This window comes from Elephantulus edwardii, unplaced genomic scaffold (assembly GCF_000299155.1).
Source record: "Elephantulus edwardii isolate Elephantulus edwardi_28Jun2011 unplaced genomic scaffold, EleEdw1.0 scaffold00015, whole genome shotgun sequence".
Lineage (NCBI taxonomy): Eukaryota > Metazoa > Chordata > Mammalia > Macroscelidea > Macroscelididae > Elephantulus > Elephantulus edwardii.
The window spans coordinates 28,650,513-28,670,727 of NW_006399765.1; the positions used below are offsets into that span (position 1 = coordinate 28,650,513).

General features: G+C 46.1%; 2 protein-coding genes across 2 annotated transcripts in view; both read right to left on the reverse strand.

The window, feature by feature from the left end:
• Positions 1-977: 977 nt before the first annotated feature.
• Positions 978-7,000, reverse strand: CBLN4 (cerebellin 4 precursor). Its single transcript, XM_006881651.1, has 3 exons — positions 6,713-7,000; positions 3,583-3,699; positions 978-1,226 (listed from the first exon to the last, which is right to left on the reverse strand). Exons 1-3 carry the CDS (start codon positions 6,998-7,000, stop codon positions 1,029-1,031), a joined length of 603 nt encoding a protein of 200 aa, XP_006881713.1. The 3' UTR covers positions 978-1,028.
• An 815-nt stretch (positions 7,001-7,815) lies between these two features.
• The window catches only part of LOC102875591 (cofilin-1-like), a 50,135-nt gene continuing 37,735 nt past the window's right edge, over positions 7,816-20,215 (reverse strand). Inside the window, exon 2 of the mRNA XM_006881760.1 lies at positions 7,816-8,228. Within this exon, the coding sequence (XP_006881822.1) occupies positions 7,816-8,228 (413 nt within the window). The remainder of the gene's footprint in view (positions 8,229-20,215) is intronic.

Consider the following 20,215-nt stretch of genomic DNA (forward strand, 5'->3'; position numbering starts at 1 on the left):
TGAATATTAGCTAAACAAATAAATATATACAATCTAAGGAATTAAGGCAAAACCAGATGATACTTCAAACACAAAAGAAGGTTTGAAAAATGGGCATAATTAAAAACAAAGGCATCCCATCTCCAGTTAATAAAGTGGCCACATCTAAGAGGAAAAAAAATCCCTTAGGTTTTTAATAAAGTAGTTATTATCAATCATGTTAATTAAAGCTGAGTAATAAAGTCTAAGATTTCCCATGGAGGAGAGCTGTGTTGCCCAGGTTTGGGGGGAATTAGAATTTGGGTAAGCGACTTTTTTCCTTGTCAGAATTATGATCTATTCATCCTATTAGAAAATATCATTTGGAAAATATGACTCTTTCACATATATAATTAAAATACAACTATGAAGCATTCTTTTCTTTGTTAAGGGAAGTCATGTCGGTGGTCTCAAAATAAATGTACAGGCAAGGCATTCATCACCCGATTTGCAGAGAAGACACAAAGTCCATCAGGGAAAAGAAACTCTCAGGTATCTCCAGAGAGCAAAACAAAGCAATTCCGGTTCCAAAGCAACACAAACAAGGTGAGTCAATATATCAACGGTACAGAGTTCTTTGGCAGTAATGCAATAATCATCAATTGTAGCTGGACCTTAAAAGTTCTCTAATTCTTAGACCCACTTGCCAGTCTTTTGGAAAATAAAGAAATTAAATTCTACATCAGGAACAAATTCAGTAATCCAGGAAACAAATTCAGCATGAACTTGGCAGACAGCTTTTTCACTGTTATACTTAAGCATAGACGGGTGGTGTCTGCTTTAAGTCCAACGTCAAATATACCAAACACTCACACAGAAAGGAAACTAAAACAATGACATGTGACAGTTGAGACTGGCTGAGAGGAGCCTAGAATCCTTAAAGAGAATTCATATTCACCCATGAGAAATCAAGGGGGATAAATCAATCTGGTGATGGAGAAAATGATCTTCGAATAATTCAGGGTGGGCTGCCCCTCACCTGGATAAAGGTCACGGAGACATCAAAGTTTCTATAGTGGGAACACCAGAAAGCCGGAAAACGTGGAATACTGCCAGCCCCCAACCAAATTTCCTTTCTCCAGTTTCAGGTAAACCTTGTCTTCTTTGTCCAAGTAGAGCAGAACTCCATTGGTGGCAGCTTCTCGAGTAACGTCTTTGTCCCCAGCAAAGGCAGATATTACTGGTTTACCATTTAACATCAGGTTCACCTATAAGAAAAAAAGAAAAATGCCAATTTAGAGCCCTCAGGAAAGTAAAAAAAAAAATCATATCTGGGCATGACGAGGACCAGCTCTGTGTGGTAGACCTGGTGGCCAGGAAATGTTGGGAAATAGAATCTCTTCCTTTTGAATTAGCCAACTGTGGTATCTCGGATGTATAACAAGACTAGGGAGGATAGAAGGGGAATTGATGCCTTTGAGCTGTGGTGTTGGAGAAGAGTATTGAATATACCATGGACTGCTAAGAAAGCAAACAGGTTCATCCTAGAGAGGGTGAAACCAGGCTGCTCCTTGGAGGCAAAGATTCTGAGGCTTGATCTGACATACTTTGGAAATGTTGCAAAGAGGGACCAGTCCTCGGAGAGGGATGTCATGCTTGGGAGGGTGGAGGGACAGCGCAGGAGGGGAAGGTCCTCTATGAGATGACTGGGGTAATCGGGATGGGTGTGTCAGAGACAGTGCGATTGGCACAGGACAGAGCAGGGATTAGGGCTGTTGTACATAGGGTCGCTATGAGTCACAAGCAACTTGATGGCACACAACAACAACAACAACAAACCGTGGTATCTAGATTTAGTGTGTCGGCTAAACCGATTTTTTTTAACCTCTCATAGAGATGTTCTTCAATTCCTACAAAAGAAATGGCAAAAGAAAACTATCCATTGGAATACAATCTACCTTTTCAGTGCATACATGAGGCATCCCTCAATGAGACGGACTGACACAGTAACAATGGGCTGGAGTACATCAGAGATGATGAGGTTGGCACAGGTTAGGATAAGGTTCAGACTGGTTGTTCATAGGGTCACTGTGAGTTATACGTGACTCAATGGCACCTCACAACAACAACAACCTCATATACCTCTTCACTCAACAACCACCTTTTGATAATGAAGCAAGCCTGTGGTTTCCTAGGGTATTCATAAAAAAATAACCAGTTAACCTGAAAAACCAAGCAACAGAAGATGCTGTCAAAATTCTAATTACTGCAAAGATGTGACATACCTCACTCTGAAAACTCATTTGGAATAATAAGAGTTGTGGATGCATGTGTGTATATTTTTAGGATGGCTTCTTCTGTTTCTTTCTGGCAAGAAATGTGTATTAGAAATGCTAATCACCTCTCGCAATAGAGATGTCAACGCTTCAATCTCAGCAAATAATCAACTCAGAAACATAGCAGTATTTCTCCATATAACACTGTATCAGATATACCATGTATTTCTATATCATACAAACATGGGCAGAGTTCTTATGTAATTATATTTACTAGAGTCAATCATCATGAACAGGATAGTAGAAGAGGTAAAGGGAAGGACTGTCTGAAAGGACAATTCCATGTGACAATTAAAAATCTGGAATGTACATTACAAAGTGAACTGGGGAAGGAGGAGGGAGGGAACTGTTTCTCAATGATCGAATGAAACCTCATCCTTTCTGTAAACTTTCACTAAAACCACAATTTAATAAATGGCAGAGAGTAAATTAAATTTCAATTTATGCATTCACTAGAATGCAAAAAGGGGGTAGATGAGTGTCTAATGAATCATTACTATGGTCATAATGTACAATCACCAGACGTTAAATATACTAATAGATGACAGGCATATGGACAAATTATTTAAAAGTTTCCTGGAACTCCAGAAACACATCAATTGATTAACTGTCATTAATTAATGAACCATTAGTGTTACTACAATTAGATTTAAGAAGTAGCTCCATTCCTAACTTTTACAATATGAGTCAAGCCTATTACACCAGCAAGTCTGACAGAAGATACATTAACTGTGGAAATGTGGCCAGTAAGAAAGTAATAGATGAGAGTCAGGGAGAAAAATCTACTTAAAGGAGAAGCATAGCACCCACATTTTCAACAGCACCTTGCCTATTTGTTCCTACACCTACTCATCATGGTTCATTTGATTTCATCTTTTTGAAAAATAATATAAAACAGTTTCATGGGTTTCTTCATATGTGGTTAGCATGCATTTGTAAAGCTCTGCTAACCTTTCCATTTTTCCTCTTACTTCAAACCACATTTTGCATATGCATCAAATGGAAACAGAATCTTATAAAGAGATTTTTGCGTCACTAAACTAGTTTTATAAATATTTGTTTATTATTAGGATAATTATTCCATCTCACTCTTTTTCTGTGTGTTTTGTCATACACATTAATCAATATTATAAAGAAGAAAACAGGAGACTAAATGTTTTAAAATAAACTTTAAGTTAGCTGTTTTGTTTGACAAGGAGAAGACATTTTGAGATGAATACTGAAATGCATCGCCCATTAGAGGTAACACAAAACTGTTTGGGGTAGAGAGAGAAAGGCTCAAACATACCTGGATTGTTTGACTCTGGTATACTTTAATTACGTGAAAACTGAAACTGTATATTCCTTTTCTTGGGGCTACAAAGACAGACTCCAATGTGAAAAAATTACCCACATTTACTAGGATCTACAAAGGAAAAGAGCAGACAACAGGAAGTCATTATGAGTGAACTTCATCTTTCATTCCTTCCTTCTTTCCTCCTGCCCTCCCTTCTTATGCCCTCCTTCTCATACTCCTTCCTCTCTTCTTCTCCATCTCTTCTTTCTCTCCTTTCTCCCTCTCCAACTACCTTAAGAAACCATCAAGAATCAAAGATCTGGCTCTACGTCTTTCCTCTTTATTGGCTGGGGAAAACAGATGTGTGTATTGGAATGTTCCTTCAAATGATAGAGAAAAAAAATAATAAGAACCACTCTGCAGTCACACTTCCACTCCCAGCAAGCCCAATGGTTGAGAAAGCATCTAGGTACCATGTGAGGGCTTATAAACATTAGCTTTACCTTGGGGTGTCTGCCATGTATTTACATTCCCACCAGCTACAAGCCTTCCCAATGTCCAGAGGTGACGTCTCTGAGCCAGCCAATCAGCATCCACAGGCTCTCTGCAGTCATCCCTGGACACATCACATACAGGCAGGGCTCCCTCCACCGTGAGACGTAGTCCAGACCACTGATGAACTAGCTGGTCCACACAGTGACCTGAATGCCTGATCCTTCTCTAGCATCCACCAGTCTCTTGTAAGACATTGAGGATTTTTTTAAAGTATCTTCCTATGCATCTTGATCTTAACGGTAATATTTTGGCCCTGATTCATTTCCTGTAGACTGCCAAAGAGTAGACTATGGGCGAGGAGACAGTCTATGGGACGGACAGGTGGTCTGCTCACGGCCCTCCCTGTGTTCTTCATTCTCTTCTCATCAATCATCTGTTCTTGATTTAAAGTTGAGGGTCAAAAAGAGAAAGTGTAAGGATAAAGCCATAATACACTGCTTTTCAAGAAAGCAGCAGTGCCTCTGGTATCCAAGACGTTCGGCTGGCTATGAAATCAGTGCCAGGAGCCAATAAGGGGCCTGACAATTTAAGATTTCAGGTCTCATCTAACTAAGTCCCTATCAATAAAGCAAGGAAGGATGTGTGTTTGGGGAGTGGAGGCAAGACATGAAGTTTCCGGGGGGGGGGGTATATTCCTCTCTAAAACCAAAATACATCCGTAAAAGTAATTTTTTTTTAAAAAAAGAATCTGATGTCCCTATAGAAAAGCACTCCCCATATATGAAAGACTTCTGCTGCTCTCTCTTCTAAACCCTGCTTCTTTGCTATTATGAACACCTTTGCAACCTCCTGCATAATTCCCTAAAAATGTACCATCATGTCTGAATAATAATACACACGAGACTAAAGGTCAGGCAGCTGAACCAGAACCAACTCCTTAAACACAGACTCAGCGCTAAAAACACCTCTGCACACAGTGTCAACGTGAACATTCACCTTTTCACAGGGAAGCATCGGATTTCTTTTCTCTGAGCTGACAATCAATGGTCTTTCAACAACAAGTTACCAGCCTGGGCAAGCATTCCCCAGGAGAGGCTCTTGGAAGGTTTTTGTTTGTTTGTTTCCCAGCCACATTTAAAATAATTTGAGGTGCTTGGCGGGGATACCCTGCTTTCCAGCCACAGTAGCATAACTCTTTAACAATAACGGGGGTAGCTGATTACTGTTGACGACACAGGAGGCTGGGTGCTGAGCTACCGCGTAATTAGAGCAGCCGGGCACATCGAGATTTATAACTAAGCGTGTCTTGTTTCCTCTAAGATGCATGGCTCCCTGGTCAGAAGAACAAACCCATCTCTTCTAATCGACAGAAAGGTCATTGAGCCGAACTCACAACCGCGGACCGAGCGCTGTCCAATGTATTCCAGCATTTAATTAATGCACTGAAATACAGGCCGGCACTGGGGCTAAGGCTTATTTCCATCAAGATGGGAAATACTGCACCAAAACCACACAGGGGCTGCTTAATTCTTTTTAAATGACGGCGATCCAGTAGTAACTCCCTGGAGAGGCATTCTCTGTCTCTGGCCAGCTGGAGAGTGCATTATTTTTAGGAAAAATTAAATAACGAATGTCAAATATCACCTCCTCCCTTGCCAGGAACATCCCGGGACACCATTTAACCTGTGCACGTGGCTTTGCATGCACCTGAGACCTGTGACTTAGCGATTTAAAAAGACTCTGAGGGTTGTTTTATTGCAAAGGCAGATCTTGGGTTGGGTTTGCCTGTAAGCTTCCTCCCTTAAGCTGGGCCATATACCAGATTTCTCAACACGCCAAAGCCTAGAGCGCAGGGTCTGCTTTCTTCAGTTCCTGTCCTTGTCCCAGCACCGAAGTGTCTTTCCCCCAGAAATGTGCATTTCTCTGAAAGACCAGCGCCTGGGGAAGGGAGAACGGGCTCCCTGGCGCTTCCCACCGGAAGCCTGGCGCAGCTGCCAATTCCCATTCCCCTGGTCCTCTGCAACTTTTCGCAGACAAGGGCTCCCTTAGGCGACTCCCAGGCAGCTGAAGCGGCACCTGGGACGGGCAGAGGGACTGTGGCAGCGGCGCAAAGGAGAAAGGGGTCTAACCCACAGCCACCCCCCCTCAGCATCTCTGCCCCCTGGGGGACGCCCTCATCTTAGGGCTCCACCGATCGCTCTGTGGGATAAGTTTCCCCACCTGGAAGAAGCAAACCAAACCTTCCCCAGACGTCCGCGAGAGTGTCGCGGGAACAGGCTCAGAGGAACCTGCAGAAATGTCCCAGCCAGGTGACCGCGCTCTGGCTCTAACCCAGCGATTCAAGGGCCGGGGACCAGTCTCTCCGCTCTGGGGACCTGTTGCTGTCAAACTTGTCCTGAGCTCCCGCTGCCCGGCTCTGCGCTCGCTCGGGCCTCTCCCTCGCCTCCCAGCTGCCTCTCCAAGAGGCCCAGAGGGAATGGAAGAGGAGCGGAGCTTAGCCGAAGTTTCCGACCCACTGAGGTTTGAGGATGCGAGTCCCGCTACGATCTCCGCCTCCCCACCGTCTCAGTCCGACCCGCTGAGCCCGTCCCAGGGTCCGCGCGGCCCGGCGTCCCCTCCCCCGAACCCGCAGCCCTGGGAGTCTGACCTGATCGAAGTAAATGATGCGCGTCTTGTTGCTCATCTCGGACGGCTCGTGGTTGGTGCTGCGCACGGCCGAGAAGGCCACCTTGGAGTTGGCCGCCCGGACCGAGATCCCCAGAGGCGAAGATGAGCCCTTGGCGTCCGTGGCCGGGTTCGAGTCGCACACCACCAGGCACTTACCCTCCAGCACGATGGGCTCTGTGTCGTTCTGCGCCCGGACAGGCTGCCCCGGCAACGTGGCCGCCAACAGCACGGCCAGCACCGCGGACAGCGCCCTGCACCCGGCGCCCATGGTGAGCCGCGCGGGCAGCCGGCTGGGGCTCCTGCTCGGCGGAGGCGCCTCCTCGCCCCGGACCGCGGAGCTCGGGCGGATGCCGGCGGCTGGAGGTTCCGCGCTGCGGGGACGGCGGCCGCTCCGGCGCGCGCGCTCGCACGGATTGTGTGGTTTGAAGCCCAAGCCTCCCTTCGCGCTCTCACTGGCTCTGCTCCCTTCGTCCTTTAAGGAGCTCATGCAGAACCCCTGCCCCACCCTCTTCCGCCCAGGAATCAACCCTCTCGGGCGCCCCTGCTCCTATCCTGGCGCCTGAACATCTAAAAGTCGCCCAAACCTCACATACACACCCAACAGGGGGAAACGACCAAATTCTCACCCCAAACACAAACCCCTGCCAGGTACAGCACGGAGCAGGAAGAACAGAGGGGACAAAGGGAAGCCACACGGGGGTGCGGGGCAGGCGCCCGGCAGGCTTGGCAGAGTCTGGCCAGGGACAGAGGCGAGTCACTGAGGCAGGTGTCTCCGGGACTGCGAAGATCACGAGGCCATGGAACCCGGCAGGACGCTAGCGGCTCCACTCCTTGCTGGGTCGAAAATTCTCCAAACCTTGGTGTCTCTCGCGCGTGGCAGCGGCTAGCCGGGTCTCTGCAGGCGAAGCCCAAGTCCGCGGGCTCGATTCCGGGGTGCAGGGCGCAGCTGCTCGGCGCCGGGTCCCTCCTGCTCTGCCGCGCGCCCAGGTCCCTGCGCACAACTTTCTCCTCCTCGCGCCGCCGGGGAGCGCGAGCGGGCACACGCGCGCTATTTATAGGAGAGCGGTGGCCGGCAGGGTTGGCTCACTGCTCTGCCCGCTGGCTCCGGGGAAAGGGGGAGACGGTCTGGTGGTTCTCCAATTTAGCCGCTTCCTCCGGGGTAGAAAGCGGGGCGCACAGCTCTGCTAGCAAGCGAGGTCTGATGCTACCAGCCCCCGGGTGCGCGCAGCACAGAGTGCTGTCCAGCGAGGCACCCACAGCCCTGAGCTTGACCAGTGAGGTGCCTGCTTGCCCCCAGTCCCCTAGGTCTGGGCCAGCAGAGCGGACCGCATCGCCCCTCTCTGGTCCGCAGCGCGTGACTCGGCTGCCGAGCGCCCTCCAAGTGGATGGATGTGTGGCGGCGACCCCGCACAGCGCGCTGCTCTGGACCTGGGAAACCGTGGGCGTCCTGACCGAGCCTGGCCCCGAGCCCGCCCCACGGAGTCCCGGGCCTGGTGCTCTCAGAAACCTCAGGACAGATTGGAAACCCCGGTGGGGGCCGCTTGGAGGAGGTGTCTGAAGCCTTCCGCTTTGGGTATAAAGAGCCTCAGACACCGCAGGGGTGCGCCGCTCCACCTACCGCAGCCAAGGCCAGGACAAACAGCGAGAGACTCAACTCAGCAAGAATAAGTCCTCGGAAACCTCCTCATCACCCAAAATGCCAGGCTGGCTCCTGAGAACACAGCACCTCTGTCACTCCACCCCCGTGAAGTGCCACCCTCTGCCCTGTGCCACCCGTGTTCATCTTGGTCTCTGATTGGCACGATGTTACCACGGACGTGGGGAGGGCTCAATGCGCCTTTGATCACTGAGTGCTCTTGACCAAGTCAGCTACCCTCTGAGAGGCCTGGACCCCACTCACTGCAGTTTTGTGATTTGAGGGTCAGATCAACCGCTTGCCAAAGTCCTTCTAGACTTCCAGCTGACAAAGGGCAGGAACTGTGTCTTTAATCCGCACAGCATCCGGCATCCCGGCTGCCCACCGGCCTGGCGCAGAGTGGAGAGAAGCACACTGCAATGCACTGAGTAAGTAGAAATTGGACGGCTTGTGAGCTTATCTCTCTGGCGGTTAGCACAGACCCTGCCTGCAGAGGGAATCTTCTTTACCAGGGAATTCCAGCCCCTCCCAGGAAGGCTAGACCTGTCTCCAGTCCCCTAAGATCCTTCTGGAAAAGCAAGCACTCCAACACAAAATGCAGATGCAACTGTTCAAGGAAGAGGTATTCCCACTGGTTTTTAATCCCACCTCTCTATGATCCAGCAACTGAAGTGAGGCCTGACACCAAACAGGACCCAGTGGGATGGATCTCCGTTCTGAGGGCAGTGTGCTGTACACAGCATGTGAAAACACTAGTGGTCCTCCCAGCCTAACGGATGCTCCCACCAGCAGGGTGAGCGAGATTGTCTAAGGATGACCGCCATTGCCCCAGCACCAGTGACCCCGAGACCAGCACAGCATTTCACCTGAACCTTGACTGTCCTTTCAAACTCTCTCAGAATCCCTGGGAGTGCAAGTGATGAACACTTTCAGCAGCCAATCAAAGGTTGGTGGTTCCATCCTGTCCCGGGAACTTAGAAGGTCTGTTGATCTACTTCTCCAAACTCAACTCCATACAGCACAGCTGTCCTCTGGCACCCACGAGTTTGTCGTGAGTTGAAGGTGATTGCGTGGGGACTAGGGCCTTGATAACAGTTTTCTCTCATTTGATACGTTCAAATCCACCAGCTGATCTGTGGGAGAAGGATGTGAATCTGCTTCAAAAGATTTACAGTTGTGGGAACCATATGGGGTAGTTCTATGTTGTACAGTGTCACTATGAGATGGAATTGGCTTTGATTTGGGTTTCGAGTTTGGTGGTACAGCGGTTATGCACTAGCCTGTTGATCCAAACACTGGTGGTTCGAGCCCACCAGCCACTCTTCATAAGAAAGATGTGGCAATCTGCTTTCATAGTGATTACATGCTTGGAAATTCTATAGGATCGTGCTACGCTGCCCAGCAGAGTCAAGATGAGTCAGAATTGACTCAACAGCAGTTAACTTTGGGGTGCAGTCTGCAGTGGGGAGAAGGTTGGTAGGAGTAGGAGGGCTGACCACACTGTAGACTGAAGCCCTGTCCAGAGACCTTGAACCTCTGAGAGACAGAAGGAGTGAGTCTCCAGTTCCTAATTCCTATGGTCAAGAAGGCCAGCAACCCTCGTGTCTAACCTTGGTCTCCGGAGGGCTTCTGCATTATTTCAGCAAGATCCATTTTCCTTGAGCTAATTTTAATTAAACAACCAGAATTCTCATTACACCAAATATAAGTTCCCAAATCAGACCATGTAAGGCCCTATTGGTTCAACAAGGAGCACTGGTGGCCTAGTGGTAAGAACCTACACTGCAACCCCAAAGGCACATGGTTCAAATCCATCAGCTGCTCCTCAAAAGAAGGATTAGCCATCTTCTCCCATGTGATTTACTGCCTCTGATACCCAGCTGAATGGTCAACAATGGGTCAGTCCCTACTCCACAGCACACAATAACAAGAGGCTCAATGGTAAAGTGTTTGGTTGATAACCCAAAGGTTGGCAGTTCAAACTCATCAACCACTCCTCAGAAGAAAGGTGTGGTAGACTGCTCCTGTGAAGATTATAGCTTTAGAAACCCTAGATGTCAGTTGTTCTCCATCCTAAGGTTGCTGTGAGTCCCGATCTATGTGATAGTAACAAGATTTATTGTTGATATTTGATTTTTTTTTAAAGCCACACATCTTTGACAAAAAGACATGAACAAGTCCAGCCCCTGCCTGTGAGAAACGCTTCCTTGACATTTTTGGAAAGGTGAAGACCTGTTTCTCACTCTTTCCTCTACCAGTGACCCCAGGTGCAAAGAAGCAAAACCAAAGTCAAATTTCTTTCCAATCACACCAGTCTGCTTTGTACTTGAAAATATGCTCTTGGAAATCCCAGTAGTGACCCAAGACTGAATCTAGTACCCAAGAATTCTGTCCATAGCCTTTAGAAGCGAGACATTTCTAGTTCTCTGGAGTAGGACTCAGTTTCAGAGTAAGGTGGAATCTAAGCTGGTCTTGCTTGCACAAGAAAGCAATCCTCCACGGCCAACGTCTGCACATTGCGTAACTGTCCACTGACACATTAGAGAAGCCACGTTTCAAGGAAGCTCCATACAGTAAGGACTCCTGACAGACTTTCTGTTCCTAAAGAATGTAGATCTGAGGAGGCAGAGATCTACGCAGGTATTTGGCTCAAAGGGTCTTGGCTGAAAAAATAATCTGTTCTTAATGAAAGACACAACCACAGATCAGCAGTGCAGAAGGTGGGAAATTGAGAGAGACTGGCTGCCAGTTTGGCATCGTACCCAGACGAAGGTCTGCTGAGCCACTTAACCACCTTCTGTTCTGTAGAGTGATGGCCAGCGACACAAGCACACATTTTTCAAGGGACAAAGAGCTGCTTAAGGAGCAGAGACCCTGTAAAGAACTCTTCTGTGAATTCTAGAAGGTTCCAGAACAGAGTTAAATACATTCTCTGGGATCCTTCTGCAAGCAGCCAAAATCACTGACTTGTTTGAACAATGACAGACTTATTAGGGGAAAATGACTTGGATGGGAGAAAGACGGGCAATGTCTCATCTTTATGATTGACATTAGAAGTTAAAATTTGTTTGAGATAATAGCTCCATTTGATTTAGTTCGATCACCCCATTGATCAATTGGGCCTAAAATATAAGGCTTCGTGGTTGTCTTGTATTTGTGGGCATACTTAAATGCCACTTGTTCCTCTCCCAAGAGCTTTAGTGGCACTGTGGACAAGGCACTTGGCTGTGAACAAAGCATCAGTTTGAACCCACCAGCCATTCCATGGAAGAAAGACATGGTTCTGTGCCCTGTTAAGGACTTACAGCTTTGGAAAGATTATGGGGTTGTCTACACGGGCTTACAGGCTAGTTAAGAGTCGACTCAATGAGTGGATTTGGGTTTGGATTTTGGTTATAATGCCTTGTGCTCCTTCTTTATCCCAATTATTGAAGTCCTTCATTTCTCTGTTGTGTCCTCCCTGAGAGCTCTTTTTGAAAATTGAAGAAAATCAACACCTCAATGCGTCGCCATTGAGTCAGAACAGGCACAGAGCTGGCCCTCCATTGGGTTTCTGAGGCTGTCAATCATATGGAGGAGTGTCTCACATTCTCACATTTCTCCCTTTGAGCCACAGATGGATTCGAACCAACAAAGAGACATTGTCCTTGAGTTACCAACACAAGTCTCTAGGACTACACTAACTGGGGGTCCCTTAGCAAAGAATGGGTACTCAAAACAAATAAACAAAGTTCACCATTAGGTGCATTTGAACCATCCACCTTTACACTAGTAGTTCACTGGAAACTGTTTGCACCATCCAGGAATAAAAGGACAAAACACATAGTAATATGCATTATGCAATTGGCAGCATCATGATGGATGGTAAAGAGACTGAGATTGTTCAAAGTTTTAGTTTGCTTGGCTCCACAGTCAACCCTCTTGGCACCAGCAGCCAGGAAATGAAAAGATTATTGTGGTGGGAAAGTCTGTGGTTAGACACCTCTCTAAAGTGCTGAAGAGCAATGATGTCAGTCTGTAGGCTAATGTGCACTGGATACATGTCATGGCCTTTGCAATCACTTGCTATGCATCAGAGAACTGGACAATGAGTAGGGATGATAGAAGGAGAGTTGATGCCTTTGAGCTGTGGTGTTGGAGAAGAGTACTGAAAATGCCATAGACTGCTAAGAAAATGAACAGGTTTGTCCTGGAGAGGGGGAAGCCAGGCTGCTCTTTGGAGGCAAGGATTCAGAGGCTTCATCTGACATAGTTTGGGAATGTTGCAAGGAGGGACCAGTCCTTGGAGAGGGACATCATGCTTGGGAGGGTGGAAGGACAGTGCAGGAGAAAAAGACCCTCTATGAGATGGATTGATTCAATGACTGGGGTAATGGGGGTAGATGTGTCACAGACAGTGAGATTGGCACAGGACAGGGCAGAGTTTAGGACTGTTGTACATAGGGTCACTCTGAGTTGCAGGTGGCTTGACAGCACATAACAACAACAACAATTTGATGTTCATACTCTGCAAGTGTATATTTGTATATGCTTAACCAGGAAGGAGAAAAAATATGGGAAGTTGGAAAACAAATTGCCAACTTTAGAGGAATAGGGTAGAAAAGAAAAACTAGTATTCATTTCACTTATTTAAATAGCAATTATAAAAAGAATATTCAGTCTATAGCATGTTATGAAGATTAAAAGTAGGGAAATGACTAAAATGTAGGTGTTTCTTTCCCTTTTGAATTGTCAAAATAATCACATATTACACTGTAACTCACATTTAAAACAAATTCTACCTCTCATTGAGGGTCTTCCTGTCTTTCAAGTTTCCACTTTCTTGCTAAGCGTAATGTCTTTCTCCTGAGAACATGCTTAAAGAATGGAAGATGAAGTCTCACCGTCCTCCCTTCTACGAGCACTCTGGTTGCACTTCCTCCAAAATGTATTTGATTTTTTGGCAGTCCACAGTACATTTACTCGTCTTCCACATCACTGAAATTCAAAAGCATCAAAAGATCTTTGACTTTCCTCATTTATTGAGCAGCTTTCATATGTAGACGGAGCAACTGAAAATATCATGACTTGGGTAAAACTCACGAGTAGCATCAAATCTTCTGATGACGTTTCAGCTTTAATTCATCTTGTTACACAACATGTAAACACCTAGAAAACCATTGCGTCAAGGGGATGGTTAATGTGCTCAGCTGTTACCTAAAAGGTTGAGGGTTCACGTCCACCTAAAAGCATGTAGATTTCTACTTCCAACAATCCACAGATTGAAAACATAATGCTACATAAGGCAGTCACTAAACAAGAGATATAGCTGTTGTTGTTGTTCTTAGGTGCCATCGAGTCACAGACAACTCAAAGGAATGAAAGACCTGAACACTTGTATAACTTTCATCATTTCTCCACATTCCTAGAGTTTCCAGAGGCAAACTATTTCGGAAGTGGGTGGATGCCACTCTTGCTTCCAACAGATCTGGATAATCTCATGATAAGAAATAGCTAGAATAAGAAAAGAAATAGACAGAAAAGTTCATTAGTGGCTACGTGGTGCAAGAGACAGGCTAAGAAAGCATGGTTTAGGAAACATTAAGTTTCTGTTTATGGTGATAGAAAATTTATTGGTGGATATCAAGGATGGTTGCACAGCAGAGTTGACTCACTTCAGACTGAAAGCTCGGACGCACTGTGGTCAGGTCAGTCCTGACTCTTCGCCGCCCTCCCTCCGATTGGCAAGGTTGTCTGTTATGAGGGGAGACTGTTCACCCTTCCCCCAAGGAGCTGCTGGTGGCTTCAAACCACTAAAGAAACTTGAAGTTTGGGTTTTCGGCACATCTTACTGCTAGAGCTAAACTGTACATACCCAAAAAAGGGAAAAGAAATGTTGAATTGGCAAATACTTTGCTATCTCTCTGTGGTCACCAGGAGCCAAGGTTAATCCTGTGGCAACGCTTCTTTCCTTTTTAGCGTCTAGAGAAGTGCTATCTGGGTGGTGGGCACTTACTGGTAGCTGAACATGCTGAGTTTTGTCACATAGATGAGAAGAGTCTGGAGATACAGTCCTGGGTCTAAGCCCCACTGGAGGCTTTCGACAAGTCCCTACTCTCTGACCTTGCTCTGATAGGATGGTCTGGCTATGGAATAGGACCCAGAGTCGTCAAGTAGCATCCAGACGCTGTAACCCTCGGACTGTGTACATGTGGCCCCCAAGGTGTCCACCAGGGCCCGTCTGCAGTCAGGCTGGAGAACTTGTGGTTAAACTAGGCCTGTGGAGTTAGCCCTGCTTCCCAGGAGCCTCTCTGCCTCTCAAGTTACATACCTTCCATCAGCCAAAACATTCACAACTGTAGAAATAATACTCAATCTAAAACTAGGGAGGATTAAACAGGTAAATGTCAACTGAGCACGTAACATGGAGGTGTTCCTTTAAGATAATTCATGGCACCCCCTGGGGAAACCCCCAAGACTGTAACCCTTAGACATCCTTTAAGTATACAATTGAACCCACCCTCAGGGGTTGCCTTGCAGCCAAGCAACAAACAATGCTGGAAAGTGAACAATAACAGCAGATCAAAAGGGGAGTCTTTGTTCCAAGGCAAAGCTCGGGAGGCAGGGAGAGGCAGGAAACAAGGGTCAGTGGCTACGGGGATCAGGGATCGGGAGGAAGCAGGGGAAAAGCTAGGCTACTGAAATGATTACAACCCATGATACAAGACAAAGTGCATATCAATTATTGAATGAAAGACTGATTTGTTCTGAAAACTCTCACACAAATTACAAACATTGTTAAAACTAAAAAGACACCAGTAGGGAGGAAACCATGACTCAGGGGCCGGTCAGACAGAAACTGTTGGCACGCAATGGCCACAACTGAGCGTCTTGTGTGTGAGAACATGACACAAACAAGAGAGGCTGGAGGTTGGGAGCCGGGGCAGAGACAACAATCAAAGCCAGGTTCTGGTTCTGGATGAGTGCCCAAGTTCTATGGCACCACGGCTGATGGCTGCCGTGAGGTCATCTCCCAATGTTCTGCATGGCTGAAGGTCCTGAATGAAGATAAGACACCAGACAGGTGTGTGAGCTCCCTGCAAGCGATGGACAAAAGGTCCCATTTCCTTTTTATTTCTTTCTTCTCCACTCTCTTGATCAGTGAGATGGCCCACTCCAAGTATCTGAAAGAAGCATTTAACAGAAAATGATGGCTTCTCCAAAGTGGAAATTGTATAGAAGGTCAAGAATAAAAACAACACACCAAACTTCCAAATTATTGCCATCGAGTCAGAACGGATGCACAGCTGACCCTCCACTGGATTTTCAAGACTGTAAATTGCACAGGAGGAGACTGCTTACCTGTCTCCCAGGGAGTCATTGGTGGATTAGAACCACCAGAGATGCTCAGCTTTGGGTTAGAACCACAGTTCCCCCCAGTCTGTGCCCTCAGAGCTCCCCAGAAGCAAATAGAACCTATTGTGTACCCATAGCCTCTCACATAAAATATTAGACAATCAAAAACCAAACCAAACTCCATTCTGATTTATAACCATCCTGTAAAATAGAGCACCTACTACCGCATAGAATTCTCAAGGTTGCAAATCTTTGCAGAAGCAGATGGCCACATCTTTCTCCCACAGACAAGCTGGTAGATTCAGACTAGTGACCTTTTGGTTAGCAGCCAAGTGCTTTAACCACTGTTCCAGCAGAACACCTCCCAAGTCAGAAATGACCATCACAGCAACAGAGCAATCAGAATGACAGGTGGAGGTGAGAAAAAAAGACAGCAGTCGTTCCAGACCTGGCGATGCTTGCATCCAGAAAGAGCAATCATGAGGAGCTGGTCCTCCAATACAAGAGAGACATATTGCATTGGGCAACTCTGCTGCCAGGGCCCTCTCCAAAACACTGATGAGCAATGAAGTCAGGTTGAAGACTAAGGTGCACCTGATTCAGGCCTTGATCTTCCCATTCACCTGCTATATATACATCAGAGAGCTGGACAATGAATAAGGATGGCAGAAGAAGAACTGATGTCTTTGAGTTGTTATGCTGATGAAGAGAACTGAGTATCCTATGAACTGGTAAAAGGACAAATGAAGGGACAGCAGAAACCCAATTTTTTTATAAACCCCCATTAATACCAGAAGCAGAAGCAGGCCATAAAAATTCTTAGCTTAAGGCAAACACGAATGCCCCGGGTAAGACCTTGCCTATCCTTGCAAGGTAAAGGATTAACTAGTGTCTACGTTAACACAGAAGGAGTAAAGATGGGCAAAGTAGCCAGGCCATCAAAAGTCAACCCAAATGACTTATTCCCCAGCCCACCAACCATGATCACAATCCCCCTGCCCTAACAGGGGCACTCAAAAGAGCTATAAAAGCAAGTGGGAGGGGAAACTCGGGGCTTTTTTCCTTCACCACCTTCCTGAGGAGAGAAAAAGGTCTCCACGTGTGGAAATAATATAATAAATGCTCTTGAAATTTCAGACGTGTTTTTAGATTTCTTTGAGGGGCATTTCGTGGGCAAAACACAAACAGCTATGTCTTGAAAAAAGCGCAACCAGACTGATTCTTGGAGGTAAAGAGGGCGGAGCTTCATCTCTCAGGCTTTGGACATGTTGCTAGGAGAGGTTGCTCCTGGGAGAGGGACATCACGCTTGGAAAGACGAAGGGTCAGTAAAGGAGAGGAAGACATCCAATGAGCTGGATTGACACAGTGACTGAAGCGGACTCAAGTGTGTCAAAGATCATGAAGATTCACAGAATAGGACAGGGTTCAGGTCTGTTGTTCACAGGGTCGCTGTGAGTCATATTCGACTCGATGGCACCTACCAACAACAAGAAGCACCCAAGCCAAACTGTTGTGGAGTTCATGCTAACTCAGAATGACACCAAACGGGTCAGAGTAGACCTGAGCCTCCAGAAATGGTAATAGACTGATTGTTTTGGAAACAGATCACCAGGACTTTTCTCTGAGGTGCTTTTGGGTAGACTCAAACTCACAACCTTTCCACTTGAAGCATTAACTTATCTGTGAAACCCAGGCACTGCATTAATAAAACCTACCGACCATAAAGCTGAGAGGAATAATCTGTACATTTTGTATTTAGATAAATATTTATACAGACAAATCTTTTTTTGCACTTTGATTTATTGCATTTCTTAATTTTTTTTAACTTAAAGGTACGTGGCAGCTCTGTGTCAGACAATTCTGCTGGCACCGTTCACCCTCTGCGTCACCTTTTGCTAATTCTCATATTTTTCAAAATTCTCACAGTGCTGTTAGCTGCACATGGTACTGTAGTCCATAGGGAGTTTTGCTGCTGAACCAGAGAATCTAAATATCTCTCCTCTAGTTCAAATCCACCAGCAGCTCCTGGAGACTGAGATAGGTAATCACCTCCGTATGATTTACGATCTCAGAAACTGTGAGTTGGCTTGTACTCAATGCATAGTGGGAGAAAATGCAAAGTAAACATAATTTTCATATGCACTGGGAAGTGAAAAATACATGAAAAATGCATGTGACCCATTTGTTTTTATGTTGTTGTTATGTATGACAGAGTCAGATTAGACCCATAGCTGACCATTCAGCAGGTTTTCAGAAGCAGTTAATCGCATGGGAGAAAACTGCCCATCCTTCTCCCAGGGAGCCTTGAACCACGTGCCTTCTAGATTGCAGTACCGCTTCTAGCCATTAGGCCACCAGAGCTCCCCTGTGTTACCTTTATGTTAGTTTCATTCTAATGGTTTGGAACCAAAGTGAAAATATCTCCAAGGTGTATGTACATGATCTAGAAGGTGCATCTGCTAGGTTATATCTATAATTGACGCTAAGTGGTCAGATTCTCCTATGACCTGTTCATTGCCCTCACCAGAGTTGCAACTCTATATTCATTTGTCTTGCTCTGTGAGTGTTCTCCCCACTAAGAAGGCCTGGAGGCACAGTTGTTAGGCTCTCAGCTGCTAACAGAAAGTTTGGCAGTGAGAACTCATCAACTGTTCCTCAGGAGAAAGATGAGGCTGCCTGCTTGTGTAGAGACGTCGGGCTTGGAAAGCCATGAGGCGATTCTGTTCTGTCCTGTGCGGCCGTGAGGGGTCAGAATCAATCCAGTGGCAGCCACCGCAGCAATCTTCTGTACTGCCTGGAAACTCCGTGAGGCCAGGATGGACCTGGCAGCAGAGCGCCAAGATTCACGCCCCAAACCTTTCCTGGACCATTGCACAGCCAATGCTGGGTGAAGTCATTACATAAGAGATGGGGCAGAGCTTCTGACTTTGGCTAACTTTCCTGAGTCTGTTTCTAATTGTAATGCTAGATGGTTTCAAAAATCAACTTATGCTTTCCCTAACTCTCACTAATTCTTTATGATGTATAATAAACCATCCTTTTCTGTACTTAGAAATTTAATGTGTTTCTAGGGGAAATGCTGGAATTAGCCCTGGACACCATTTTCACAGCTGTTCCTTGTTCTCAGATCCTCATGATGGGTAAGAAGTATCTTAATTTGGCCCAAACTACCCACTCAGGCACTTTCCTATTTACCATTGAGGGTGGGAGAACACTTCTTCTTGGCCAGGCTGTGGGTCGGTACAGTGGAAGCTGCCCTGTTCCGGCCTCTGCCTGCTAACTGGTGTCTAGGAGGTCCAGGAGTAAACCGAAGCTGTGGCTTCTGGATCGGTTTGCTTCTAGCTATCTCAGCTGGCGGAGAGCCTCCCAAAAGACAGACAATACACCAACTAACTTGACTTCCTTGGCCATCTGTCTGTTGGCAAAATAACTACCTCTTGGACTGGCCAGCTCTGGGCTTAGGCAGCTGGTGTTTTGGCAATTGGCTGAGTTGAACCACTTCTGGGCTGAACCCAGTATTTTCTGAAGGAGAAAAAAAAACTATAGGGCTCTGCCTGGGCTTTGTAGAGTCTTTGTAAAGCAAAAGAGAGAAGAAACGTAACATGAATGAGGAGACGGATGAGCTGTGCTTCAGAGCAGAACCTTTTGAAGGCATGAGTCACTTCAAATCTGTCCCTTTGTGGCCGTCTCTCATTTTCTCCCCGCTTTGCCTTTCCATTTGCTCTGCTTTCTTCTTTTCTCTTTTCCTATTATTTCTTCCCTCAAGTCTCTAGTCCCACACTCCAGCCAACCAATATTTAATTAGTGCCTAGTGTGAATTAGGCCACAAATGCCCTCAAATGTCTCTGCAGCTGTTGTGGACAAGTGCTGGTATTCCATTTTCTTTTTCCTTTTGTTAAAGTGGAGATAGATAGATAGATAGATATAGATAGATAGATAGATAGATAGATAGATAGATAGATAGATAGATAGATAGATGCATGTATATATGTATGTGTAACACATATATTTACATACGCACATTTACAGGAATACATTTACGCATCTATTTACATACATAATTAAACACATATACACCATATACACTTACATGTTCACACATATATGTTTACAATTTAAACAGGTATTTATTTATTCTTCTTGTTACATGCTGAGTTAGAGCAGACTCATAGCTGACCTTCCAGTGGGTTTTCAGAGGTTGAGAAGGAGAACGTCCATCTTTCTCCCATAGAGCAGCAGGTGAATTTGAACTGTGCACCTTTAGGTTAGCAGTGAAGCTCCTTACCACACACACACACACACACACACTCATACACTTTGGGAGCACTGGTGGCCTAGTGGCAAGAAGCTGCACTGCAATCCCAAAGGCACCTGAATCAAATCTACCAGCTGCGTTGTGGGAGAAACATAGGCAATCTCCTCCCATGGGATTTACTGCCTCTGAAAACTAACTGGAGGATCAGCTATGGGTCTGTTCCAACTCGATGCTATACAACAACAAAATATATAAT

Bases quoted from the DNA above. Each gene is read 5' to 3' on its own strand.
- CBLN4 (XM_006881651.1), bottom strand. From the start codon at position 7,000: ATGGGCGCCGGGTGCAGGGCGCTGTCCGCGGTGCTGGCCGTGCTGTTG. The intron at 3,700-6,712 runs GTCAGACTCCCA...TTTCCTTTGTAG, and splicing joins GCATCATTTACTTCGATCAG to ATCCTAGTAAATGTGGGTAA. The intron at 1,227-3,582 runs GTATGTTTGAGC...TTTTTCTTATAG, and splicing joins ACCAGAGTCAAACAATCCAG to GTGAACCTGATGTTAAATGG.